This window comes from Bubalus bubalis, chromosome 2 (genome assembly GCF_019923935.1).
Source record: "Bubalus bubalis isolate 160015118507 breed Murrah chromosome 2, NDDB_SH_1, whole genome shotgun sequence".
In the NCBI taxonomy this organism is placed as follows: Eukaryota; Metazoa; Chordata; class Mammalia; order Artiodactyla; family Bovidae; genus Bubalus; species Bubalus bubalis.
The window spans coordinates 44,627,657-44,652,837 of NC_059158.1; the positions used below are offsets into that span (position 1 = coordinate 44,627,657).

At 50.5% G+C, this 25,181-nt stretch overlaps 3 protein-coding genes and 1 long non-coding RNA gene across 8 annotated transcripts; 2 read left to right on the forward strand and 2 right to left on the reverse strand.

Moving 5' to 3' along the window:
• Positions 1-3,474: 3,474 nt before the first annotated feature.
• PSMB9 (proteasome 20S subunit beta 9) lies at positions 3,475-10,301 on the reverse strand. Of its 2 annotated transcripts, none has more exons than XM_044931742.1 (6): positions 10,163-10,301; positions 7,980-8,047; positions 5,708-5,839; positions 4,913-5,042; positions 4,527-4,668; positions 3,475-3,658 (listed from the first exon to the last, which is right to left on the reverse strand). In XM_044931742.1, exons 2-6 carry the CDS (start codon positions 8,036-8,038, stop codon positions 3,531-3,533), a joined length of 591 nt encoding a protein of 196 aa, XP_044787677.1. In that variant the 5' UTR covers positions 8,039-8,047; positions 10,163-10,301; the 3' UTR covers positions 3,475-3,530. The 2 variants fall into 2 exon arrangements, with proteins under 2 accessions (XP_044787677.1, XP_006050351.1); XM_006050289.3 differs by lacking the exon at positions 10,163-10,301 and adding an exon at positions 9,958-10,115.
• Positions 10,302-10,473: 172 nt separating this feature from the next.
• On the forward strand, positions 10,474-19,311 carry TAP1 (transporter 1, ATP binding cassette subfamily B member). 2 transcript variants are annotated; one of them, XM_006050288.4, is made up of 11 exons: positions 10,474-11,208; positions 11,657-11,771; positions 11,910-12,040; positions 12,987-13,192; positions 14,356-14,553; positions 15,390-15,518; positions 15,681-15,869; positions 16,717-16,890; positions 17,124-17,286; positions 17,551-17,687; positions 18,681-19,311. In XM_006050288.4, exons 1-11 carry the CDS (start codon positions 10,611-10,613, stop codon positions 18,891-18,893), a joined length of 2,253 nt encoding a protein of 750 aa, XP_006050350.1. In that variant the 5' UTR covers positions 10,474-10,610; the 3' UTR covers positions 18,894-19,311. The 2 variants fall into 2 exon arrangements, with proteins under 2 accessions (XP_006050350.1, XP_025127749.1); XM_025271964.3 differs by lacking the exon at positions 15,390-15,518.
• Positions 15,325-17,656, reverse strand: LOC123330322. Its single transcript, XR_006546162.2, has 2 exons — positions 17,520-17,656; positions 15,325-16,613 (listed from the first exon to the last, which is right to left on the reverse strand). It is a non-coding gene; the product is annotated as an uncharacterized LOC123330322 (long non-coding RNA).
• Positions 19,312-19,853: 542 nt separating the features above from the next.
• On the forward strand, positions 19,854-23,909 carry PSMB8 (proteasome 20S subunit beta 8). 3 transcript variants are annotated; one of them, XM_006050287.3, is made up of 7 exons: positions 19,854-19,986; positions 20,458-20,668; positions 21,457-21,604; positions 21,764-21,875; positions 22,660-22,789; positions 23,142-23,346; positions 23,584-23,909. In XM_006050287.3, exons 2-7 carry the CDS (start codon positions 20,522-20,524, stop codon positions 23,670-23,672), a joined length of 831 nt encoding a protein of 276 aa, XP_006050349.1. In that variant the 5' UTR covers positions 19,854-19,986; positions 20,458-20,521; the 3' UTR covers positions 23,673-23,909. The 3 variants fall into 3 exon arrangements, with proteins under 3 accessions (XP_006050349.1, XP_044787667.1, XP_006050348.1); XM_044931732.1 differs by lacking the exon at positions 20,458-20,668 and having other exon boundaries at positions 19,871-19,986; XM_006050286.3 differs by lacking the exon at positions 19,854-19,986 and having other exon boundaries at positions 20,084-20,668.
• The last annotated feature ends 1,272 nt before the right edge of the window (positions 23,910-25,181 follow it).

A 25,181-nucleotide genomic window follows, 5' to 3' on the forward strand; every position in this document is an offset into this window, starting at 1 on the left:
TATGTAGCTTTGTGTATGTGTGGCTTTTTTACTCAAATTATTTCTATGAAATTTATCTTGTTGCATTATCAGTAGTTCATTAATATGCATTGCTTATGTAGTATTCTGTTGTATTAATAAGCTACATTTTTCTGTATTTGTTTCCTGTTGAGGAACTATTTTTTTTAAGGCCATTTGAGAAAATTTGTGGACATCATGACATTTTACCCTGAAATAGTTTGGCATGTGTATTTTAAGAATAAGGACATTTCTTCTACAGAAGCAGAATAACATCACCTCCAAGATACTCACAAACGATATAATATTATCTAACACCCAGTCCATATTTAAATTTCCCCTGTGATCCTAGTAATGCCCTCTTGTAAATGATTGTTACCTTAAGCTGCTAAATTTCAGTGTCATTTGTTACACAGCAATAGGTAACTAATATCTGCAATGCAGGAGACCCAGGTTTGACCCCTGGGTTGGGAAGATCCCCTGGGGAAGGAAATGGCAGCTCACTCCAGTATTCTTGCCCGGAGAATCCCATGGACGGAGGAGCCTGGTGGGCTACAGTCCACGGGGTCGCCACGAGTTGGACATGACCGAGCGACGAACACATAAAGCAATGCAGTGGGTATGATACCACTGTAGAAAATTTCCTTCCTTATTTCTTTAGGTTTGCTTAATTGCTGTTTTCCCAAAGTTTTAGGAGAATTTTTACATCATTTATTTTAAACATTTTTTTGTTCTAATAAATGTATTTGAAGTTATAAAATTCCCAGCACTCCTTTAATCATGTCTCACAGAATTCGATAGCTAACAGTTTTACCGTGTGCTCCTGAATGAGTAAGTTTCTTTTATGGCTCATCTTTTAAATCTGCTATTTATCAAAATTTTCTTAGTTTGAAAACCATGAGAATTTTAGGTGTCCTTTTGTTATCAAGTTCTAATTTAATAGAGTATGGCTGCTGAGTGTGGTTTCAAAGATATTAATACTTTGGAGTTTATTGGAGTTTATGGCATCATGCATATTCTCTTTCAGTAAATATTCTACGTGACTTGAAAAATTATATATATAATTGCTTTTGGATGATTTTCTTTCTTCCTTTATTATTATTTTTAAAATACTCTTAGAAGTTTTATTAATTTTTTTAGTTCAAAAATTAAAAACATTTTTTTTTGCCTGCACTGGGTCTTCAATGTGGCATGCGGGCTTATTAGTTCCCTGACCAGGGATCGAACCTGCATGCCCTGCATTGGAAGATGGATTCTTAGTCGCTGGACCACTAGGGAAGTCCCTATAGTTTTTTAAAAAGCTTTCCTCCTTATATTCATTGTATTTATTTATTTTAATCTTTTGGCCACAGCAGGTGGCACGTGGGCCTTTGACAGTGCAGAGTGTTAACCCCTGGACTGCCAGGGAGGTCCCTGCTTTTTAAATGAATCTTTTGAATCTTGTACCTGATTTCATTTCCTTCTTTGCTTTCACTACCCTGTAGCTTAAAACTGACTAAGCTTGTGGATAGCTGGCTGGTCAATGCATGGCCTGGTAAACCGGCTTTCTGGGGAAAAAACAAAACAAAACAAAACCCAAAGTTCTGATACGTAGCATTTCTGGTTTCTGTAGTATAAATATTTCTGCCGTGGTCAATGTCAAACTACCAGAGGTTAACAACTGCCTTTCGAATCTCCTGAGTGTTTTACAATCTGCTCTTGTTAAGCTGTTCAAGACAGCTCCAGCATACCACTCCTCTTTTTTAAAAACAGATATTCATGTTGTGTTTTAGTTTTACCTCTTGGCTTCATTTATTTAACTTTGTCTTTTTTCTAATTATTTTCTTCTTTTCCTCCTCCTCCTTTTTACATTGTAAGCTGCTACAAGCCCTTTGTGGAATGAGGGGCACAACAATGCAAATTTTTTGGCCAATAAGGAAAAAGCCGGCCCTCCGGTTTTTAAAGGTTGGTATCTGCATTGAGTTCTCCAGTTTTTAAAGGTTGGTATCTGCATTACATTCTCAAGGCCTCTGCTGTGCTGTCTGATTTTGTGGCGCGCATGTGCAGTTCAGGTTGTCACAAGGATTCATCCCTAGAGTCAGGGAATCCCCATCCCCAGCTCTCTCAACTGGGAGATTCCCCTGCGCCCTCCGGCCCACAGGGGCCCGCTTTCTCCCTTCCCCTGGCCAGAACCATAGTGTTTTTCTCGGAGATGCAGCTCAGCAGTGCAGCTCTGCAGTTGACGCCGGACTTCAGGGCAGAGCTGTGAGAGGAAAGTGGAAAAGCCTCTGAGCCCTCCTTTCCCCCCAGAACGCTGTCTCCCCTGGTTTTAAGTCTCTCCACAATCCACCTGTTTTTTGTTTATTTTTCAGAGTGGTTTAGTGCCTGCTTTTGTCTACTCTCCAGTGTTCTGAGTTGTTGTAATCAGCAGGAAAAATATACTCAAACTATACATTGAATTTCAAAATAAGTTAAATCTCGTGGCTAGAAAGAACTCAAGGCAATAGTAATTTTAGATTCGTTTTCTCCAAACCGAATACATACTACCAAGAACATAGGGATATCTTAGGGTGCTTTGTATGTTTCGCCTGAGATCAGGAAAGAAAAGCAGACAGAAGCTTCCTAGGTGGCCCACTAGGATTCTGTTAAATATACCTCTTGACTGCTCACTTGTGTGTCAAATGGCATTGACGGTCAAAGCTATAAAGCATCTCAGAAGTCACTCAATACCCCATTTGACAGAAGAGAAAACAAGGGCTCAGAGAAGGGGAGTAGTTTGTCCTGTCACTCAGGAAATGCTTGGCAAAGACAGGTCCAGAGCTCAGCCTGTTGAATACAGTTATTCAAACATCAAACAGCATCCCAAGTGTTAAAATGTTGGGCTGGGCTAATTATTGCGGATTTCAGGGAGGAGATGGTATATGAGTCTTGAGGGAACAGGTTTCATGTCAGTGGTAGAGGAAGGGCATTTGTGAACAAAATCCCACATCTCCACTTTTGAATTGCCATGACTTACTCATAGTAACCTTCCATCGATTCTTACACTGAAGTGTCAATGGTTGTAGCCCATACCTAAGGTTTTTTGGTTTGGGTTCTAAGAGATAAAAAGTTTACAGGCATGTAGCCAATGCTCAGTTCAATAAATGTTGCTTTTTTGGGTTATTGTTACTATTCTTTGAAATTCACAAGGCCCCCTTCCACAAATATTTAAACATTTATCATGTTTTGGCTTCTAATGTGAATGAATGCGTTATGAGAGGAATCCTTTTCCACGTGATCTGGCTGGTGCTTCTAGCTAATTCTCAGGTGTGTAGCTGTCTTAGCTACCTGAGATCTGTCACGTACACCTGATTCTCACCTGCTCCCCCACTGCCCTCCTGTGGGAAAGATGTTTTAGAAGTAGGGGACAAAAGAATACAAAAGATACGCTAACATTTGGGTGGGCAGAAGCCCCCTTCCCAAGCTTCACCTCTCTGAGTGCACATGGACCATACCAGCTTCTGCTTCCAGAAAGTTTATTACAAAATAAAGAAGGAGAGTCCGAGGAAGGAGATTCACTCGTCATAGAATCTCGGCAGCTCGTCGCCCAGGATGACGCGATGGTCCACCCCAGCGCCTGTGATGGTGGCCAGGTAGATGACGCCCCCGCTGGAGCCGTCCCGCTTCATGGCCAGGGCGATCGCTGCAGAGGGTGCCGGGTGGAGAGAGGAAGCGAGAGCGGCTTAGCTGCAGAAGTCGCGTCCCATGGGACCTCCCTGGTGGTCTGGTGGCTAAGACCCTGTGCTTCCAGTGCAGGGGGCCTGGGATCCATTCCTGGTAAAGCAACTAGATCCCGCATGCTGCAACTAAGGCCCTGTGCAGCCAGATAAATAACTATTTTTAAAAAACGGTTTCCCTTCCCTTCTGCCCACATGCCTACTACTACATGCAGACTTCAGAACACATCTCCTAGAGATGCGTATTTAGAGATGCAACTTAGAAAAATACAAAGGTCTTCATGCAACGTCCATGGTCTCAATACTCCCACCATGATGATTTTGTAACAAGTAGATAAGCAAGCAGCTCCCAGATCCTTGAATATGTAACAGTTGGCTCTTACGGGCTGGCCCAAGCGCACAACTGGTTTCCTGTGGTCACCCTAGATCTTTCTTTGGTGTGCACAGAACAGTCTTGGTTTATGCCTTTTGTCCTGAAGTGCGTAAGTTCCTCAGTCATGTCCGACTCTTTGAAACCCCATGGACTGTAGTCTGCCAGGCTCCTCTGTCCATGAAATTCTCCATGCAAGAGTACTGGAGTGGGTAACCATTCCCTTCTCCAGGGGATCTTTCCAAACTAGGGATCGAACCCAAGTCTCCTGCATTGCAGGCAGACTGTTGACCATCTGAACTTTGTCCTGAAAGCCCATCTCGTTTAGCCTTTGCCCCTTCACTCTCAAAGGTGTCCCATTTGGACATTTTGTTAGATGGGCATCGATGTCTTTCTCGTCCTCACACTTGAAATCCTTACCACGTGTAACCCCTGCCCCAGGTGCCCTCCTGCCTGCGTATTACCATTTGTGGTGAAGCGTCTGCACTCCTCCGGGGACATGCCTGGTTTATACGCCGCATCCACGTAACCAAAGATGTAGGCACTGCCAGAGCCACCGATGGCGAAGGGCTGTCGAATCAACATCCCGCTCATGGTCCCGTACACCTGGGGAGGCACCCTCCGTTCAGACTCCGGGAGCCTGCATCCTCTGCTCAGCCCTGAGACAGGCAGGTGGTCTCCACGCCCTGCAGTGAAGCCCCAGCACCTCATACGCTTCTCTTTTGAGACTGTCCTACACTTTTAGGGGCAGTGTCTTTGGAACTCAAGGCTGGAATGCCATATAACCGCCATCTCCCTCTCTGTGGGAGAGGGTAACTCCAAGGAAGGGGGGACGCTGGGAGAGACTCACCTGGCCCCCTTCGCGTTGGTCCCAGCCAGCTACCATGAGATGTGCGGACAAGTCCTCTCGATATTTATAGGTGATGTTTCTCACCACGTTTGCAGCAGCCAGAACGAGCGGGGGTTCCTCCAGTTCCATCCTGAAGGAAGGGTTAGGAATAGGTGGTGATACGCTTTCCTGGAGGTCCACCCTCCTAGACCATCATCCTCATCTCTGCCAGGTGACCCCTAAAAACTAGCTGTAAGGATTCAGACTCCAGCTCCCCTCCCACTGGTGCAGGGGAACCAGAGTCTCACATTACCCACTAGGAAGAAGGTTTCAATTGTTAATTGTTCTCCCTCCTTTACTCTGTCCCCTGTCCCCCGGTCCCCAGTGACAAAAGTCTCCTGGCTGCCGGAGCCCTGCACATATGGGTTTAGCAGATAAGCATCACTTCTGCCCCATGACCTTGGTTCCCACACGGTCACCACCTGATACCATGGTGGGCGAAGTCCTCATCTTCTTCCTCACTATTTATATTAGGAGAGTGATCTGCAGTGTTCAAATCACTTTTACGCATATTTTTTGGTTTTGGAAATAACTATCTGGTGAGGTAGGGGAGGTGCTGTTAGTTATCTCTGCTTTACAGATGCAGAAACCAGCTTTGAGAGAGTCAAGTACCAGTTCAAAGAGAAATGAAAGCTGAAGGCAAAGCAAGAAGTTTTAATTTTCCACGGTAGCGCCCCTGGAATAGGACACGGTGCTGGCGTTCACTGAGTGGGGGAACTCTAGGCAGCCTGGACGGGGGAGCCCACCGTTTCATACCCATGGAGCTCCAGCTGGTAGGCGGCCATGTCCGCTATGGCCTGAGCGTCAGCAGCTGAGCCGGAGAGAGCGCAGTAGATGCGCTGGTGCAGGGGGGAGAGCTTGTCAAACACTCGGTTCACCACCGCCTCCCTGTCAGCAAGCAGTGCAAAGTCATCAGTGTCAGAGTTGCCAATTAAAAAAAAAAAATTAAGTATAGTTGATTTGCAGTGTTGTGTTAATTTCTACGGGGCTTCCCTGGTGGCTCAGCGGTTAAAGCGTCTGCCTGGAATGCGGGAGACCCGGGTTCGATCAGCAAAGTGATTCAGTTATACATATATACTCTTCTTTTTCATATTCCTTTCCATCATGGTTTATCACAGGATTTTGAATAAGTTCCCTGTGCTGCATGGTAGGATCTTGTTGTTTATCCATTCTATGTATAACTGCGTCTGCTGATCCCAGCCTCCCAGTCCTCTCCCCGCCCCCACCTCGGCAACCACAGGTCTGCTCTCTACGTCTGTGAGTCTGTTTCCATTTTGTGGCTATGTTCATTTGTCGTAGTTTAGATTCCATGTATACGTGATATCATATGATATCTATTTCTGACTGTGCCTAATTTGATCATCTCTGCCATTACTGCAAATGGCATTATTTCATTCTTTTTTAGGACTGATAGTCCATTGTGAGATATATATATATATGTATATACACACACACAATATACATATATATCACATCTTTAAAAATTTTGTATTGGAGTATAGTTCATTTACACTGTTGTGTTACTTTGAGGTGTATAGCAAAGTGAATTATATAAAAAATTTAGTATAAAGACAGTCCTCAGAATGAGAGAAAATATTTGCAAATGACGCAACCAACAGGGATTAATCTCCAAAATATACTAATAGCTCATTCAGCTGAATATCAAAAAACAAATAATCCAATCAAAAAACGGGTGCAAGATCTAAATAGACATTTCTCCAAAGAAGACACACAGATGGCCAAAAAGCACATGAAAAGATGCTCAACCACTGATTATCAGAGACACGCTCTATCCACTCTGTACATTAACAGTTCGCACCTGCCAATCCCAGTCCCTGTCCTCCTCCTTTCCCCCACCCTCACATCCACAGGTCTGTTTTCTATGTCTGTGAGTCTCTGTTTTTGTAAAAATAAAAACTACAATGAAGTATCACCTCACACTGGTCAGAACGGCCATCATAAAAAAAATCTACAAACAATAAATGCTGGTGAAGGTATGGAGAAAAGGGAACATCGTTAATACTGTTGATAGGAATGTAAATTGGTACAGTCACTATGGAGAACAGTATGGAGCTTCCTTAAAAATCTAAACCTAGAACTACCATATCACCCGGAAATCCCACTCCTGGGCATATATCTGGAGAAAACTATAATTCAAAAAGATATATGCACCCCAGTGTTCATTTCAGCATTATTTACAATAGCCAGGACACAGCAGCAACCTAAATGTCCATCAACAGAGGAATGGATAAAGAACACGTGTACTGCTATGAACACAAGGGTGCAGGCATCTTTTTGAATTACAGTTTTGCCTGGATATATGCCCAGGAGTGGGACTGCAGGATCATACATCGAGTTGTTAAAATTTCTGATGTTCTTTTGACAATAGAATGGCTTCAGAGTACATGAAATTTAATGCCTGGATTAAAGCAGGAAGGAGAAAATTGTCTCAGACAAATGAAACACTGCAAGTAATAATCAAAATCAGACTTACATTTTATAATAAAACAAAAATACTACATTAAATTAAGAACAATCTCCCCCTTACTAATTTTTCTTTGTTATTAACCATCTTGAGGAAGTTGTGTGTCCTATGGCATGTAAAGTAAGTAATGTTGATCTAATCCTGTATACTTTTCTTGTATGTGGGGAAACTGGCCAAAAGGGAGAAAGACAAACTTAGTTCACACAGTGGATCAGAAACCAGGATATCTGCTCGGCAGAACCATCTTTTCTATCTCTAAACACAGATGGAAGGAAGAACTCTGAAATCCCTATTTCCTAAACTGTTTTCAGACCCAATTCGATGACCCCCTGGGACAGGCCACGTTAGCATTCAGGCCCCAGATTGCTCTCCATGAGTTCAGAGACCCAATCCCTCACCCAATATCTTATTATAGTGCCTTTCTGAAAGGTTCACTCAGTTTCTCCAGAGCTTCAGTTTGCCAGTCTCTTTATGAATGATTAAAAATGTGCATTAGGTGCCATGGGCTTCCTTCCAAAAGTACCCAGGGTCACTGGTACTCACCCTGCAGACACCCGGGAATCCGATCCCACCACAACGCCCCCATCAAACTCTACTGCCATGATGGTTGTCTGCGGAGACATGGGATAGAACGTCAGAGCAGAAGAGCCTTGACCCTTTCATGTTAGATAAGGAAACATTCTCAGAGAGGGGAGGCAACTGGCTCAAGGTTATCTGGTAATTTAGGCCAGAGTCAACTCCCAGGATGGGATTTTTTTTTTTTTTCTTCCCATTTTGTCTATTGTCTTTTCTGGCTGCAAGGGAATGTCAGAGTCTGGCTGGTGGTATCACAAAGAAAGAATGGCATCCCTAAAATTCTTTCCGCTGTGAAGAGAGTGGTGGGATGAAGCTCCCTGGGGCTTAAGTGCTCCCTCTGAGTGAAGGGCTCAGGGGGGCACTTCCAGGCCCTGATGACGCAGCCGCACAAATGAATGACCTCTGCGCGGGCTTGTTGTGTGCACAGATGTGCTGCAGATCTTGCCACACAGCAAGTGACCGTGACCTTGGGAAACAAGCTGAAGCCTTTTTATTAGCCCAGAATCATCCACCCCACTCTCCCCTTAATCAGTTTACTGAACAAGGGAAAACATCTCAGAGGTCAGTGGTTACCATGGCCACGTGTCAAGGAAGGAGGAAAATATCAAGAAACACATGGGACAGTTTAACATAAAGGTCTCATTTAAGAATTTCTGATCAAGAGGTAAACAGCAAGGGGACTTCCTTGGTGGTCCAGTGGTTAAGACTGTGCTTCCTTTGTAGGGGCCATGGGTTTGATCCCTGGTCAAGGAACCAAGATCCCACATGCCATGTGGAGTGGCTAAAAAGTAATTTTTTTTTTTTTCTTTAAAAGAGTAAATAGCCAGGGGAAGAGATCTGTAGCAAGAGAGGATTTGATTGGGGAGTTTTAGCTGACGTTTCCAGGTCAATAAAAGAATTAAGGAAAGGTGAAGGAGAATAAAGCCACATTTTCTTTTTTTAACTTTAAAGATCCTACAAACGAAGAAACTGCATCATACCGAAGGCAAGTGACTTGCCCAAGGTCACACAGGACTAAAACCCCCATCCAGCTCCCAGGGTTTGTTCTGACTTGTACTTCTTACTTTCTTTCCACTGTTCATCTGGTGGTGAGGGGAAGAGTTTCTAATTAATAAATGATTTCACTGCTATATTCCTCAGGGCTTCATAAGTTGCTCTGGCCTCCGGGGATATTGGCCGGAGTGCTCATTTTGACACACTGATTCATCGTGAAGAGCGGACCAGAGATCAGGAGTAACCCCACCCGAGAGGTTACTCCGTTATAACAAGGCTGCCGGAAGCTGAGAGTGGTGGCGGTCACTTGAGAGCAGAAGCCAGCCAGCCAAGGGCTGCCACCAGCCCCCCGGGGGCCCAACCTGGGCAAAAGTCCTCTAGCAGGTTGTGGAGGTGGATGAGGAAGACACCGGGAGGGGAGCACGGTGCACCCGGCCCAAGTAGCTGCCTTCCTTCCTGGACCAGGCTGGGCACTGGCAGCGCCAGCTCACAGGGAACCCCCGTGAGCAGTGCCGGGGCTGTAAGTTCCCCCGCGCGAGTCCATCAAAGGTCCGTGGGACGCGTTCCTCCCCACACGCTCCCAAGTGCCGTCCTGTTCACTCTGGGCACCGTGTCCTGATCTCTGCGCACCTTCCCCAGCTCTCTCCCCCTTCATTGAAGCAGCCCCTGTCTCTAGTCCAGAGTGAAAGCGAAAGCGCTGTAGAGCAGCTTCCCCTCAACGCTTTCAGATCGGAGCCCAAGCGCCCCTTCCCCGCAGGCCCCTCGCGCCCAGTCCCTTGGCGGCCACCCGGGCACCCTGCTTCTGTACGGAGACGCCCGTGTTCCTTTTGGGATGCGCGCCCCGGCTGCTGCAAGCGGTCTCCTCCCTCTTGCGAGTCTCCGAGTTCACCCTGTGGCGCTTCTAGGGTCCGCCCGTCCCTCCGTCCCTCCGCTGATGCTCCAGACTCATTACCCCGGTGTGGACTTCTCCTGCCCGAGGCAAGTCCCCGTTGGGGGCTCCGGTCCGCAGCATCCCGGCTCCGCGAGGCTCGCCGCTCCGGGCTCTGGTTTCCGACCTGGGACCGCGCGTGGCACGCTGCCCGAGGTCCCGCCCCCGCGCCGCGCCCGCCAGGGGGCGCCCGAGTCCGCGCCGCCGCGTGGGGCGGCCGGGAGCTAACCTGTGCGGGGCGGGTCTACCCGGAGATAGATGACGCAAGAGACCGGGGCCAGCGGATCTGCCCAGAAACGGATGACGCAGGAGCCCCGCCTGCAGACCCGGGGCCAGAAAGTCCCGGGCAGCGCGGCACCTGCAGGAGGCGGTGGTACGCGGGGCGGGGCTCGGGTGGCGATGGAGGAGGTCAGCCTCGGATCTGAGGTCCCGGTGCTCCTCCCAGGTGCTCTGGGCCGGCCGCCTCCGCAGGGGCCGGGCCTGGGAAGCCGGGCCGCTTTCGTTTTCTCTTTCCGCTAAACCGCCCGCTTCTGGGCAGCTCCGCGGGCTCGGCCGGCTCCCGGGACTTTCCGAGGCCCCGCCCCGGCCCCTCCCCGCGGCGGTCCCGGCTCCTGCCCCGGGCTCGGACTCCTACAGCACCTCGTCGGGGACAGCGAAAGCCGGTACCGCGCGCGCCCATGGCCTACCCGGGGTCCCCAGTTCCCCGCGGCCGCCCGCGCCTCCCCCGCGCCGCCGTCGAGTGGCTGGGGACGGCGCTGCTGCTCCTCGCCGACTGGATGCTGCTCCGGCCGGCGCTGCCCCGAGTGGCCTCGCGGCTGGTGCCCCCTGCGCTGCCGCTGCTCCGGGTCTGGGTGGCCGGCCTGAGCCGCTGGGCGCTGCTGTGGCTGGGGGCCCGCGGCGTCGTCGGGGCCGCGCTGGGCTTCCGGAGGGAAAGCACTCGAGTCCTCGGGTGGCTGGCTGTTTTGGAGCCGCTGGCGGCGGCGCTGGGCTTGGCCCTGCCGGGACTCGCCTTGTTCCGAGAGCTGGTCTCCTGGCGAGCCCCCGAGGACGCGGTCAGCGCCGGGCACCTGCACTGGGGAAGTCGCCTGGACGCCTTCGCTTTCAGCTACTGGGCGGCACTGCCCGCGGCCACCCTGTGGTATAAGGTCAGGAGCCTCTGGGTGCAAGGAGCTCGCGGGGCTTTTGGCCTGGCGATGAGTCGGCTTCTAGTCTTCCTGGGTCCGGAGAAAAGCCACGTGCAGTTCATTCTGGCCCTGGTGTTCCTCTCCTGTTTCGGTAAGGGGTGGGGGTGGGGGTGGGGGTGCAACGGGAAAGGGGACGGGACCGGAGGACTGGGTAGGAATAGAGGGGCATGGTCAGTGAGATCAATTGGTGTGGGTTCTCGGAAATGTGGGTGAGGGGAAGGGGACCCAGCTCAGGTCTTGATCACCCCAGTGGAGCGGGAAGGTCCTGACTGGGTAATTATCAGGGGTCCTGGACTCCAGGGCTGCCCTGCGTGTTGTTGCTTCACTGGCCACCGTGGACAAGGGCTTTTCCGGGGCAGCCCATCCTACAACCGCTAGGCTTCCTCGTTAAACCTCTAAAGGTCTTTGGGCCCCGTGTAAGTGGAGATGGTATCTTTCAACCACTGCTCTGCAGGAGAATGAATAAAGGTGAAAGGCCGGTGGGCCAGGGCCTGGTGAGAGCTGACCTGCTTAGACTTGCTATTTCTTCCCCTCCGCAGGGGAGATGGCCATTCCGTTCTTCACTGGCCGGCTCACCGACTGGATTGTACAGGATGAGACCGCCGCTGCCTTCACTCAGAACGTGACTCTCATGTCGGTCCTCACCATAGCCAGGTCTGGGCACTGAAGTTGGAAGGCTGCGGGACAGGGGATTCGGAAAAAGTGGGAGTTGGAAGTTGGGGCTGCCGTCCAGGGTGAACTTCTGGGGGACCTCCTGACCGCGCCGGGCCCCCTTCTCTTGTCTCCCTGTAGCGCAGTGCTGGAGTTTGCAGCGGATGGAATCTACAACAGCAGCATGGGCCGCATGCATAGCCACCTACAGGGAGAGGTGTTTCACGCTGTCCTGCGCCAGGAGACAGAGTTTTTTCAAAAGAACCAAACAGGTTTCTCATGAAAATCTTTTCACTATCCATTCACTTACTGTTTATATACCCATAAAGTATTATTAGTCTCTCAGTCATGCCGACTCTTTGGGACCTCATGGACTGTGGCCCACCAGGCTCTCTGTCCATGGAATTCTCTAGGCAAGAATACTGGAGTGGGTCCTCCAGGGGATCTTCCCGACCCAGAGATCGTACCCAGATCTCCTGCATTGCAGGGAGATTCTTTACCATCCAAGCCACCAGGGAAGCCCATACCTCCTCTTTTACTTATAACCTTGATTTCTGTCTCTCACACATGAACATTGTCATGTCTTATTCTCAACATGCCTCAAGAGCAAAATATACTTCTTTTAAGAAAAGCCTAGTGTTTCCATCCAAGCCTCACAGACTTATCCCTCTGTGTGTATTTAGATAGAAATGACTGGAATTTAAAACCTTGAAATTTTGAGATTACAGAGTCCAGCCACCTTGCTTTGCAGAGAAGGGAACTGAGGCCATCCCCAAATGCTGGCACTTGCATAGATTCGTATGGACAGAGATGAACTCAGAGACAGAATCCCTCTCTTGATTCCCAGTCCAGTGCTTGCTACAGTTTCCTGGACTGCTGTCTAACAGCAACTTTGTTTCTCTCCAGCTATGTTAGATGATCTGCTTAAGTTTTCCTGCCCCTGTACCTGGGATATAAAAGTTCTTAGAGAACAGAAATCTGTCAGAGAAAAGGAAATTCACAAGGGCATTTTTTTTTTTTTTTTAAACTGGAAAGTCTTTAGCCAGTCTTTTCCTCTGGAACACTTTCTCCTTTTGTTGAGGTTCCAAGTCTCCCTAACCACTGACCTTGTCTTCTCAGCCTTCTTAGAACCCTTCCCTTGGCACCCTGGCTCACCTGTCCCTCCCATCACTCTGAGATTCTCATTCACACCACCCTCTTCTCCCCAACCCTTGACAGGTGAAATCACATCTCGGGTGACAGATGACACGTCCACCATGAGTGAGTCTCTGAGTTCGGATCTCAGCCTGTTGCTGTGGTACCTCATCCGGGGACTGTGTCTCCTGGGGCTCATGCTCTGGGCGTCCCCATCCCTCACTATGATCACCCTGGTCACCCTGCCCCTGCTTTTTCTTCTGCCTAAGAAGATGGGGAAATGGTACAAGGTGTGTCTGGGGAGTTGCCTCAATCTACACTGACTCCTATCACCCAGATGTGGTGGGCTCGCTTCCTGTCAGGGTTCTTTCCTGGCGCCTGCACTGATTCATCATCTCTCTGGGTCTATTTGTCCACATTCTTGGGCTGCTCAGTGTCAGTTTTCATGTTCTCCGTGTCTTCTAACATCTCCCACAACCTGTCTTTAAGAATACGATCACTGAGGTTAGGATTAACATATAGACACTACTGTATATATATTAATAAAATAATCAGTAACAACCAACTGGATAGCACAGGGAACTCTATTCGATACTCTGTAATGATATATAGGGAAAGACTCTGAAAAAGAATAGATACTGGGTTGCCATTTCCTTCTCCAGGGGATCTTCCCAACCCAGGGATGGAACCCAGATCTCTTGCATTGGCAGGCGGATTCTTTATCACTGAGCCACATGGGAAGTCATATATATATGTGTATATATACATAAATATCTATCACTTTGCTGTACTACTGAAGCTAATACAATATTATAAATCAGCTATGTTGTTGTTTAGTTGCTAGAAAGAAAGAAAGTGAAGTCACTCAGTCGTGTCCAACTCGTTCCAACCCCATGGACTGTAGCCTACCAGGCTCCTCCATCCACAGGATTTTCCAGGCAAGAGTCCTGGAATGGGTTGCCATTTCCTTTCCCATGTTTAGTTGCTAAGTCATGTCCAACTCATTGCAACCCCCGCCCTGGACTGTAGCCCACCAGGCTCCTCTGTCCATGAGGTTTCCCAGGCAAAATACTGGAGTGGGTTGCCATTTCCTTCTCCAGAGGATTTTCCCGACCCAGGGATCAAAGCCATATCTCTGAACTGGCAGGTAGATTCTCTGCCACTGAGCCACCACAGAAGCCCCCAAATAAACTGTACTGTAATATAAAAGAAAATAAAAGAATATGACACCGATCTCAGGAATATGACCCCCATGGCCCTTCTGAAGCATTTCCCTCTTTTCTGTTTCTCTTTGGTATGGGGGCGGGGGGCTGGTGAGTGGTAGGAGCTGTGTCTTTTTCTCTCTTGTCCCTCTGCTGCCTCTCACCTGTAATCTCTGATTGGATAATTCAGGTCCTAGCATCCCTCATGGTTTGCCAACCTCGTGTGGTATCTCTGGTTCATATCTCCACAGGTGCTGGCAGAACAGGTACAGGAATCTCTGGCAAAGTCCAGCCAGGTGGCCATCGAGGTGCTGTCAGCCATGCCTACAGTTCGGAGCTTTGCCAATGAAGAGGGTGAGGCCCAGAAGTTCAGGCAAAAGCTGCATGAGATGATGGTGCTCAACCGGAAGGAGGCCCTGGCCTACGCGGTCAACCTCTGGACCTCCAGTGTGAGCACCTGGGCATGAATGCCTATCCCCTGGTTCCCAAAATGTTTTGTCACCTTTCCCCTTCCCCTGACCCTGCTCCGCACTCTTCCTTCACTGGGCAGGGGTGGGGTCAGTGTCTGTATCCTAGCAACCAGGGGCTGGGTGACCTAGTGTTCTGAACCCCCTCCCTCTTTCTAGGCATGCTACATGGCTTCTTTTCCCCATGGTGCACAGAATCTCCATGACCCCCTTTATAGGAAAGCACCATGTCTTCCAGTCCCAGGACTTCTCCTTGCCTCATGGGGCAGCGTGGGGAATGGCAGGTAGCTTTTGTTGGGCAGCTTCATGCTGGGACTTTGCAGATGTACTTGTGAGAGACAAGGGACTAGCAGAAGCCAAGGAGGAGGGGCATCTTGTGATGTAACTGACAGAGAATTAGACCAGTGATCAGAAGTTCCTGCCTTGACGCTACCACTTGTTAGCTCTGTAGCCATGGGCTATTAATAGTAACTTACCTTCTCTGAGACTTATTTTCTTATTTTAAAAGATGAGAGTGCTATAACCTTGTTTATAAGATTCTTGATATGAAAATTAGATGACATCATGTTCATGAAAGCCTCTTGTGAAGAGCAGAATGCTCCCCAAACAAGGCATTCCTGGTGATGGTGATGATGGTAGTTGACTTGTATCCTGTGCGCCTGAGTGATCACACCATGGGATGCTGTGATTCATCCTTTAATCCCTGTTGAGCTCCATGTGTTACTTGGTGCAAAGGGACTTTCTCTCTCCTTGATATTAGCCATGCTGGTTCTTGACTTTCCTGCTTCGGTCCCTTTTTCTCTGTGGTCTCTCCACAGCTCTCAGGGATGCTACTGAAGGTGGGAATCCTGTATTTTGGCGGGCAGCTGGTGACAAGTGGGTCTGTCAGCAGTGGGCGCCTGGTCACCTTTATTCTGTACCAGATCCAGTTCACCATAGCTGTTGAGGTGAGGTCCCTCCGTGGCCACTCCCCAGTGCTTTTCCTTCCTGTGTACCACCGCCATTCAAGTCACTTCCCTTCCCTCCCTCACCCTCCTCACATCCCGTAACCCTAGCAACAGACTGGGTCCTTCCTGCGTCCCACCGCACTATTCATACCTCCCCTCCAGGTGCTGCTGTCCAGCTACCCCAGGGTACAGAAGGCTGTGGGCTTTTCAGAGAAAATATTTGAATACCTGGACCGGGTCCCTAACTGCCCCAAAAGTGGATCATTGGCTTCCTTAACTTTGCGCGGCGTCGTCCAGTTCCAGGGTGTCTCCTTTGCCTACCCAAACCGTCCGGATGTCCCCGTGCTGCAGGTAAAACCTACAGATCCCTCCGTTCCTCCAGCCTCCCTCTCAACTCGGTCATCCTAAATGGTCTTCCTGCCTTCAGCCTGCTTAGCACCATGTATAGACCCTCCCTCACCCTTCAGAGGCAAAGATGAGCAGCATTTGTCCCCTAAAACTGCCCCAGGGATTTCCCTGGGTGGTCCGCTGGTTAAGAATCCGTCTGCCAATGCTGGGGGCATGGGTTCGACCCTTGATCCGGGAGGATCCCACACACCATGGGGCAATTAAGACCATGTGCTCTCGAGGCTGTGCTGTGTAACAAGAGACACCACCGCAAAGACAAGTCCACACACCATAAATAGAGTAGCCCCTGCTTGTTGTGACTAGAGAAAGTCCGCATGTAGCAGTAAAGATGCAGCACAGCCAAAATACATACATAAATAAACAAAAAGCTGCCCCAAACTCAAGAATAGTCCAGATTTCCAAGGAGAATGGGAGTGGATGCCCTTAGGGAGAAGGTTCTCCTGTAAGGCATCACCGAAGCAGAGGCTGTGTCTCCAGTCTTCTGTATTTCCTTTTTCTTTCCAACTGTGCTTTTGAATATGATTTTTTCTTTTTTCCCCGCAGTGTCTGAGATCCAGCATGTGGCTCTTGGTGCTTAAGTTCTGCCTTTGCCTTTGTTTCATCTTTCATCTCTACTCCACGGGGAGCGATCTATGTCTGTGGGAGGGGAGAAGCTGCCGTATTTCCCCCGCTTTTCTCCTTTCTTCTCTGGGGGAAGACGTAGACGAGACACCATAATGAGTGGATGATACCTGGTCTTAAGGTTAGGGGCCTCTGGCTCTCTCTTAGTGTGTGGTTCTCCGGCTTCCAGGGGCTGACCTTCACCCTTCGTCCTGGTGAGGTGACGGCGCTGGTGGGGCCCAACGGGTCTGGGAAGAGCACGGTGGCCGCGCTGCTGCAGAACCTGTACCAGCCCACCGAGGGCCAGGTGCTGCTGGATGGGGAGCCCCTCCCCAAATACGAGCACCGCTACCTGCACAGACAGGTGAGCAAGAAGATGGTATGGGGGAGGGCAGGGAGCCTCAAGTCAGGAGAGCCTTCTCCGCGGGCACTCTGAGCGCAAGTTAGGAGACCTTGGGGGACAGGTGGGCGTGTGGTCAGCAGAGAGGCCGTGACACTTTGTGACAGGCTCTCAGTGGAGACGCTCAGCCTTCAGTCTCTAGATGACCACACTCCTGTGTTCCTTGTTCTATGACTCTGCACTGTATTTTGTCCTAGGTGGCTGCTGTGGGACAAGAGCCTCTGCTGTTTGGAAGAAGCTTTAAAGAAAATATTGCCTATGGCCTGGTCCAGGAGCCGACCATGGAGGAAATCACAGCTGCTGCAGTGGAGTCCGGAGCCCATGGTTTTATCTCTGAGCTCCCTGAAGGCTACGACACAGGTGCTTGCTCCCATCGCCCCCCAGACATCTTTACCTTCACTGAAACCCCAGTAGTCTTGCCTTCATTCCTTAGCTCCTCCCACCCCACTGACATCAGTTTGAAGTTAAGATCCTGTTCTTGTGTCTCTTGCATCCTCATATTCTCAGAACTCCTTTACCTTCCCAGAACCTTTCTTACCCTGCTGCATCCAGCAGTCCTTGTTGGGTGTGCCTGTGTGTGCACGTGTGCTTACCCAGTCCTCGCCTTGGCCCTTGTCTCTGCAGAGGTGGGTGAGGCTGGGAGCCAGCTGTCAGGGGGTCAGCGACAGGCAGTGGCCTTGGCTCGAGCCCTGATCCGGAAACCACGCGTACTCATTCTGGATGATGCTACCAGCGCCCTGGATGCAAACAGCCAATCCCTGGTGAGACAGTCGTCTTCTTATCGCCTATTTCCCACCCAAGCTGCCTTGCCTCACTCATCCTCTGTCATTATACTACATGGAAATTTTCCAATCCAGTCCTTGTAGTTCTCAGTTCCCACGAGCTTCTCTCCAAGGTGGCCTAGTGCCTAGAGCCATATGCTCAGTCATATCTGGCTCTTTGCAACCCCCTGGACTGTAGCCCACCAGGCTCCTCTGTCCATGGAATTTCCCAGGCAAGAATACTGGAGTGGGTTGCCATTTCCTCCTCCAGAGGATCTTCCTGACCCAGGGATGGAATCCGAGTCTCCTGTGTCTCCTGCATTGTGGGTGGATTCTTTACTCACTGAGCCATCAGGGGAGCCCAAGAGGCCTAAAACTGGTTAGAAGAGATGATCTACAATCCTGAATCAGTGAAGCCAAACATGAGCAAAAGGCCATGCTTGTAATGCTAATGTGAATTGAACTTTTTCTATGTGCCAGCCATGCTGGATGGCCCTTCACATGTACTCTCTCCCTCACTTATCACGAACCCTTGTGAGCTGGCTGTTGTCATCCTCATTCAACAGATGAGCACATGGACACTAAGAGAGGTGGAATTACCTGCTCAGTGTTGTGCAGCTGTTGAGTAGCATAACCTGGACCCCAGTTAAAGTCTGCTTGACTTGAATGCTCATGCTCTTTACTCAGTTTTGTTTCCTTAAAAGAATATAAAAATTAGGGTGGAGAGGCTTTCCAGTACCCTCCCCTCTCTTGTTTTGAGTTTCACCCTAGGACTCTTTACTTTTATTCCACTGTTGCCACCTCATGTAAACAGCCCTTCACAGATCATAAGTTTGACAGAGAAGCACTCAGAAGGAGACTCTTCACTCTCTTTGGGGTTATTGGCAGAGGTGGTATTGATTGAGGCAAGGTCTCTCCCAGCTCTGGAAGCACAGGTGTCTTCCTGAGCCGGGGGGGGGGTCCTCAGCTCTGACAGTCTGTGTCTTTTCTCAGGTGGAGCGGCTGCTCTATGAAAGCCCTGAGCGGGGGTCTCGATCAGTGCTTTTCATCACCCAGCGCCTCAGTTCGGTGGAGCAGGCCAACCACATCCTCTTTCTGGAAGGAGGCACGATCATTGAGGCAGGAACCCACCAGCAGCTCATGACGAATGAAGGACGCTATTGGGCCATGGTGCAGGCTCCTGGCGGGCCAGGGGCTCCAGAATGAAACACGCCTCAGACCCGCAGACTCTGTCTCCCTCCCTCACTCCCTCCTGTCTATAGTGGAGAGTTTGAGAACAGAGGTCTTACCAGAGCTGCAGCATGGGCAGCTGCTTCTGAAACGTAACCCCCTAGGTGATGCCTGAAATTTTGCCATGAGTGTTACCTGCTCTCCAAGCTCCTCTTGTGGTGATGAGGATTTCAGGCTTGAAAACAGGGGTGCTAACTCCTTGTGTAACTGGGTTTGGAGCCAGGGTTGCTGTGGCTAGCACCCAGACAATGAAGAGAAATATTTAGAATACACATGGAAGGTCGGCTTCTTTCCAGTCCGACCCCAGGCAGATGCTGGCCCATAAATACACTGTAGTTTCTTGCATAAGTACACTGTAGTTTCTTGATATTTATAATAAAATTGGTGTTTTGTACCCTGGTTTCTCATATTTTCAGTGGCCCAAGTGGCCCGCCGAAGTTTGCAGCGCACTTTTCGGAAGCCGGGTCTTTCCCTCCTTCGGCATCCTCAGTGATCCCCAGCCCGAAGTGTGGCATCTTCTCCCCTAAGTGTTCTGTTCCCATGGTTGCTCTCTCCACTTCTCCAGCCCTCTGTGCCAGCCCCCCTAAGAGTGAGCCAGATAGGGATGCAGCGTCCTCCAAGGCGCCAGCAGCAGCAGTGCCTCAGAACCTGGAGGAGGAGGCTGGAGGGTGAGCACGGCTGAAAGCAGTTCATCCCTCTCGCCAGCGCCGGCCTTTTGCAGCGGGGTTCACCGCGCTGTGCCGTGGAACCTGCGGGAGTCATCAGCGAAGTGGGCGGGGCGCTCTAGTACACCTCCTCCATTCAGAGCGCGCCGTGCTCGTGTGACGTCAACAGTTGCTGGGCAGATGAGGCCTAATCAGGTTGCAAGGCGAGGCGGGGTTTAGAAAAGGCGAGCTCCGGAGTGCTCGGTCCAGCAAGAATTACGCGAGGAGCTGGGGGCGGAAAGTGCAGTTCTTGTGGGTGGCTACAGGTTGGGGAGACCGTTGAACTGGGAGAGGCCCTAGGAGGCACCAGGCGGAAGTCTGGGGCTGTACCTTCTCCTGGGCTCTCCGTTCCCCGACTCGTGCAGGTATATTCGGCGGGCGGTCGCCCCGGGACCTGTCCTGGGACTCAGGGCCGCCACGCACTCCTAGCCCTCCCCTACTTTTTATAAAACGAGGCTCCTAGGCGCCCCCCTCCTCCGTTTCCGCTGAAACTGCTCCCAGGTTCTCGCTGAGGTTGAACCCGTTTGGGGGTGAGGCTGCGCTTTTGATGCTATGACCCCCACCCCGCCCCGTAACTGTCCCCGGAGGATGCCGCAGGCTGGCCGTGTCTTTCGCTGAAACCTCATCGCCGGGTAGGGAGAGGGGTGGCTTTCGAAGCCGCTCTGTCTTTCTTCCTTTCTTCTAACGGCCTGGCACCCTCGTTTCCCCAATTTCCATGAAGGCGAAGCAGAGAAGCCTCTTCCCAACCTAACACTCCCGGTGCCCGGACTCGCACGGGACGCCTCCTCGGAAAGGGCAGGGGGATGTGGAAAACATTTTGGTTCCCTCCCCTTAAGGCTTCGGGCTTTCGCTTTCACTTCCTCCTCCGCGAGCCGCCAGATCTCTGGGTGCTGGGCGGCCATGGCGCTGCTAGACGTGTGCGGAGCCCCCCGAGGGCAGCGGGGGGACTGGGCTGTGCCCCTCGCGGGAAGCCGGCAGCGCTCGGACCCCGGCCACTACGGCTTCTCCCTGCGATCTCCGGAGCTCGCCCTCCCCCGGGGCATGCAGGTCAGGGCTCTAACAAAATCCCGTGGGAGGCAGGCGGGCGGGCGGTGGGGTAGGGGGGTGGGGGGGGGGTTCGGTGGGGGTGTGCGCAGAGTAACGGAGGGGCTGCCTGGAGGCTGTTCCGAAGCGGGGAAACGCGCAGGGGGCATCCTTTAGGAGAGCCTCGTTTGGGGTCCAGGGCTGGAGCTGGGGAAGAGGCCACGTGGAACCTGGGGGCTGGCCGCCTGAGGGCTAGGAAGTGCAGATTAGGACAAAGAGCTGAGGGTGGGATGCCCGTTCTCCATCACACACAGATCACGGAGTCTTTCTTATTGGGCGACCCTATGATACAGGGGCTGTAGACTCTCTTGGGAAACCTATGACCTTGAGCGGTTGGCCTGGCCTCGGCCATTCATTGTTGTGTGCCTCGGTCAAGTCCCCTAGCACTTGGTCTAGATCTCCTGGGCCTCTCTTCTGTAAAGTGGGGATACAATTCATAAAACGTGTTTCCTGAGGATTAAATGACCTATGAATGGAAAATCATTATAGTTACCCTTAAAATGTTTAGTTATGGTAACTTAAAATTTTTTTATTTTCATTTCTGGTTGTGCTGGTAAATGGAAAAGGTCAGTGTCGTGGCCTCTTCTTTTTCGTCTCCCCAATCGTTTCCTTGCAAAACTGGGTTGTTAACTGCTTCATTTATTCGTGGTATGGCTATCTTCACCTTCCCACGTTCTGTAAATTTGCTTTCCTGGAGCATCCATCTTCGGAAGTTTGCAGTGGTCCTTTCTCTGCCTCTTCTGTCTCATTAGCCCACTGAATTCTTCCGGTCCCTGAGTGGGAATGGAGAAAGTAAGGTGCAGATCGAGATGGCTCATGGCACGACCACGCTGGCCTTCAAGTTCCAGCATGGGGTGATTGTGGCCGTGGATTCTCGGGCCTCAGCTGGGAATTACATTGGTGAGTGTGTGGGTTCCGGCTGGCGGAATCTGGGGAGCTGGGCCCTCCTCTCAGCAGGAGTCCAGTATCTGCACCAAAGTGGGACCAGATGTTGACTCAGGACATTCAGGGAAACCTGTGCGCTCATCCCCCCTCTCCCCAAACTCCATCTTCTTCCAGCCACATTAAAGGTGAACAAGGTGATTGAGATTAACCCTTACCTGCTCGGCACCATGTCCGGCTGTGCGGCTGACTGCCAGTACTGGGAGCGCCTGCTGGCTAAGGAGTGCAGGTAGGCCAGGTCTCTTACTCTCTTCGAAGCCCAGGTTCTGCATCTTGCAGATCACTGCTCCTCCCCCATTCTCCCTACACTCACAGAACATCTTAGTGCTAATGTCCTATCTCAAAAAGCCACCTTTTGGTGATTAAAAAACCTTCTCTCTAATCTCAAGCCTGTGCTCCTGCCAAGAAGCCAGATTGAAAGTGAAAGTGAACGTGTTAGTAGCTCAATCCTGTCCGACTCTTTGAGACCTCATGAACTGTATAGTCCACCAGGCTTCACTGTCCATGGAATTCTCCAGGCAAGAATACTGGAGTGGGTTGCCAGCCCCTTCTCCAGGGGATCTTCCCAACCCAGGGATTGAACCCAAATCTCCTACATTGTGAGCAGATTCTTTACCATCTGAACCACTGGGGAAGCCCAGGTTATTTGTCAATTATTTAGCAATAACCATCAACTCTAGTGGGATATCATTTACTGGGATTTCTCTAGGTGATTTTGATGACTTCCTTGGCAGTCCAGTGGTTAAGACTCCACACACTAACATGGGGAGCATGGGTTTGATCCCTGGTTCAAGAACTAAATCCCACATGCTCCACCAAGAGCCCAAAGAATTTAAAAAAAGAAAAGAATTCTATATAAATTCCAGATCTTTGCCCATCCTGAGATCCTACAGAACCATTCCTTTTAGATGCTAATCTCTTCAGCCATTTTCTGCCCATCAAGTAACCTGCCCAGAGGGCTGCCCTCCTGCCCCTTGTAAACTCTCTCCCTGGACTGTCTGGTCCTCACCCAGGCTGTACTATCTGCGGAATGGGGAGCGTATCTCTGTGTCGGCCGCCTCCAAGCTGCTCTCCAACATGATGTGCCAGTACCGGGGCATGGGCCTCTCCATGGGCAGCATGATTTGTGGCTGGGACAAGAAGGTGAGTCCCCATCCTGCTCCGTATTCCAAGGTGTAGACGAGAGGTAAGTTTCCTCGCCTTACACTCCCCTCCCTCCCCTCCCCTGCATGGCACAGAGAAAGCTTGGTTGCAGAACTGTTGCTAACAGCAATTTTTAGGTCCAGATGTGGACCATTGTTTCATAAGTTTGTCCCTTTGGATCAAATAGCTGATTTCAAGTTTGTTTTTCCTCCTCAAAGTTCTACGATTGTTTCCAAAGTGCTTTCCTAGTTCCCATGTTCCTGGGCTCATCTGTAGTCTCTGGTCCACTTCTTGTGGCTCACACTTGAATCTGGGTGTTACCAACAACTTCCAACCTTCTTGCTTCCTATAGGGTCCTGGACTCTACTATGTGGATGAGAATGGGACTCGACTCTCGGGAAATATGTTCTCCACGGGTAGTGGGAACTCCCATGCCTATGGGGTCATGGATAGTGGCTATCGACCTGACCTTAGTATTGAAGAGGCCTATGACCTGGGCCGAAGGGCAATTGTTCATGCCACCCACCGAGACAGCTATTCTGGAGGCGTTGTCAATAGTAAGAGATCAAAGTGCCCCCCTCTGTCCCTGGGGTGGGGGCGGGGGGTTGAGATCGGGAGGTATGGGGGAGGCAGGGTGGCAGAGAGCAGGTTTTCCGAGCCGGAAGCGGGGCGCTGAAGCCCCCGTCACAAGGGCTTCGAGAGCGTGCGCTGCTGTTGTCGCCTTTGATGTAACAGTGTCAGCAGGGCCTCGCCGAGGGGACCATGACTCCATGCTCTTTCCCGTCTGCCTGCAGTGTACCACATGAAGGAGGACGGCTGGGTGAAAGTGGAAAGTACAGACGTCAGTGACCTGATGCACCAGTACCGGGAGGCCAGTCAGTGATGGTGGCGGTGACCCGCGGGCCTCCTTGGGGGAAGCCTGGCTGACTCAGGGACCTGGGCCGGATCGCACTTTGGGAGAAGGAGGCCTGACCTGGCCCAGAGACGGAGAACCAGCGGCCACTGGAAGGCAGCACAGAGTTTATCCCTTTGTGTATTCTCTGTCTCAATGAACGTCACCCCCACCCCACCCCCCTCCTGGATGCCCCGCTAAGCACAATAAAGGAAAACGGTTATAAAAGCTGTGTGTAGTGGCTGTGGGCTCAGGGCTGGGGTGGCTGGGAGGAGGGGACAGGAAATAGAGACAGGTTTTTCCTGAGAAGAGAGAAATCCCTGCCTCAGAAATGGGGCCTCACCAAATATTTCTCCTGGGCTTCCACTCTCATTCCTCCAGGACCGCTGGAAGGCTGTGTTATCTGTGGACTCCCATGTGCAGTTTAACTGAGGTTAGGGTCCTTTCTGCGGGCTCTCAACCAGGAGGCTCCTGTGTGGCTGCTTGTTAATGGTTTGGATATGTTGGAGGAGGGCACTTGGAACACCTGTTTTTAACTGCGTTAGAATGGGAGGAACAAGTTTCCTCCTCACATGTGTGCTCGAATTGTGAACACAGCCCCATTTACCTCAAATAGCCCCACGGAGATGAAACCGTTCACCTCAGGTTGGGACTCGAATCCATGTGGCCAGGGTGTGAACCCAGACAAAACTCAGAATCTTCCGACAGATCACACACCTGGCTTAAGGACTTAATGGAGCTCAGGTTCTTGACGTCTCGTTGAAGAACGAATTCAGTGAGAGACGAAGTGATAGGTGAGAAGTGGATTTATTCAGAGAGAAACACACTCCACAGATGGAGTGTGGGCCATCTCAGAAGGCAAGAATGGGCTTGAAATGTAGTACGGTTCGCTTTCATGGGCTGGGTAACTTCATAGGCTAATGAGTCGGAGGATTATTCCAACTCTTTTGGGGAAGGGGTGGAGATTTCCAGGAACTGGGCCCCCACCCACATATGGGTCTTTGCTGGTTGATCTTGAAACTGTCACCTTGTGGGAGTGTCATTTAGCTGGATTATGTGTTACAGTCAGCATTCACCTAGATCAAGATCTAGGGTGAGTCGACTTGTCCACCATCTTGGACCTGTTTGGTTCAGTCAGTTTGTGTCATGTCCTTGGGCTCCGTCATTCCTTTAAAGGTTGGGCCCTGCCCTCTTCCCTCCTGTGGAGTGGATATTACATGGAAAGATGCACGTTAGCCATTCAGTTTCATGATGGGTCACACTCATTGCAAGATGACAAGACTGCGATTGAAGTGGAAGAGGAGATAAAGGAGGCTTCCCTGAAGTTGGGAAAAAATGAGGAAAAAGTAACCAGGTTAGAAAGATGAGACAGGCATAGTGAGATTTCCTTTTTCTTTCGGCTGTGCTGCATGGTATGTGGGATCTTAGTCCCCTGACTGTTAGGGAAATTAAAGTGGAGGTAGTCTTGTTCAGGCTTCAGAAGCAGGAGAGCAGGCCTCT

What these genes read in the sequence shown, in the direction of transcription:
- PSMB8 (XM_006050287.3), top strand. Translation starts at nt 20,522, where the DNA reads ATGGCGCTGCTAGACGTGTGCGGAGCCCCCCGAGGGCAGCGGGGGGAC. An exon ending in CTCAGCTGGGAATTACATTG is followed by an intron (nt 21,605 to 21,763) that starts GTGAGTGTGTGG and finishes ATCTTCTTCCAG; the next exon opens with CCACATTAAAGGTGAACAAG. An exon ending in TTCTGGAGGCGTTGTCAATA is followed by an intron (nt 23,347 to 23,583) that starts GTAAGAGATCAA and finishes GTCTGCCTGCAG; the next exon opens with TGTACCACATGAAGGAGGAC.
- TAP1 (XM_006050288.4), top strand. Translation starts at nt 10,611, where the DNA reads ATGGCCTACCCGGGGTCCCCAGTTCCCCGCGGCCGCCCGCGCCTCCCC. An exon ending in CGGATGTCCCCGTGCTGCAG is followed by an intron (nt 15,870 to 16,716) that starts GTAAAACCTACA and finishes TCCGGCTTCCAG; the next exon opens with GGGCTGACCTTCACCCTTCG. An exon ending in ATGCAAACAGCCAATCCCTG is followed by an intron (nt 17,688 to 18,680) that starts GTGAGACAGTCG and finishes GTCTTTTCTCAG; the next exon opens with GTGGAGCGGCTGCTCTATGA.
- PSMB9 (XM_006050289.3), bottom strand. Translation starts at nt 10,017, where the DNA reads ATGCTGCGGACCGGAGCCCCCAACGGGGACTTGCCTCGGGCAGGAGAA. An exon ending in CAGGAGAAGTCCACACCGGG is followed by an intron (nt 8,048 to 9,957) that starts GTAATGAGTCTG and finishes ATGTCTCCGCAG; the next exon opens with ACAACCATCATGGCAGTAGA. An exon ending in GATTCCCGGGTGTCTGCAGG is followed by an intron (nt 5,840 to 7,979) that starts GTGAGTACCAGT and finishes GCTTGCTGACAG; the next exon opens with GGAGGCGGTGGTGAACCGAG.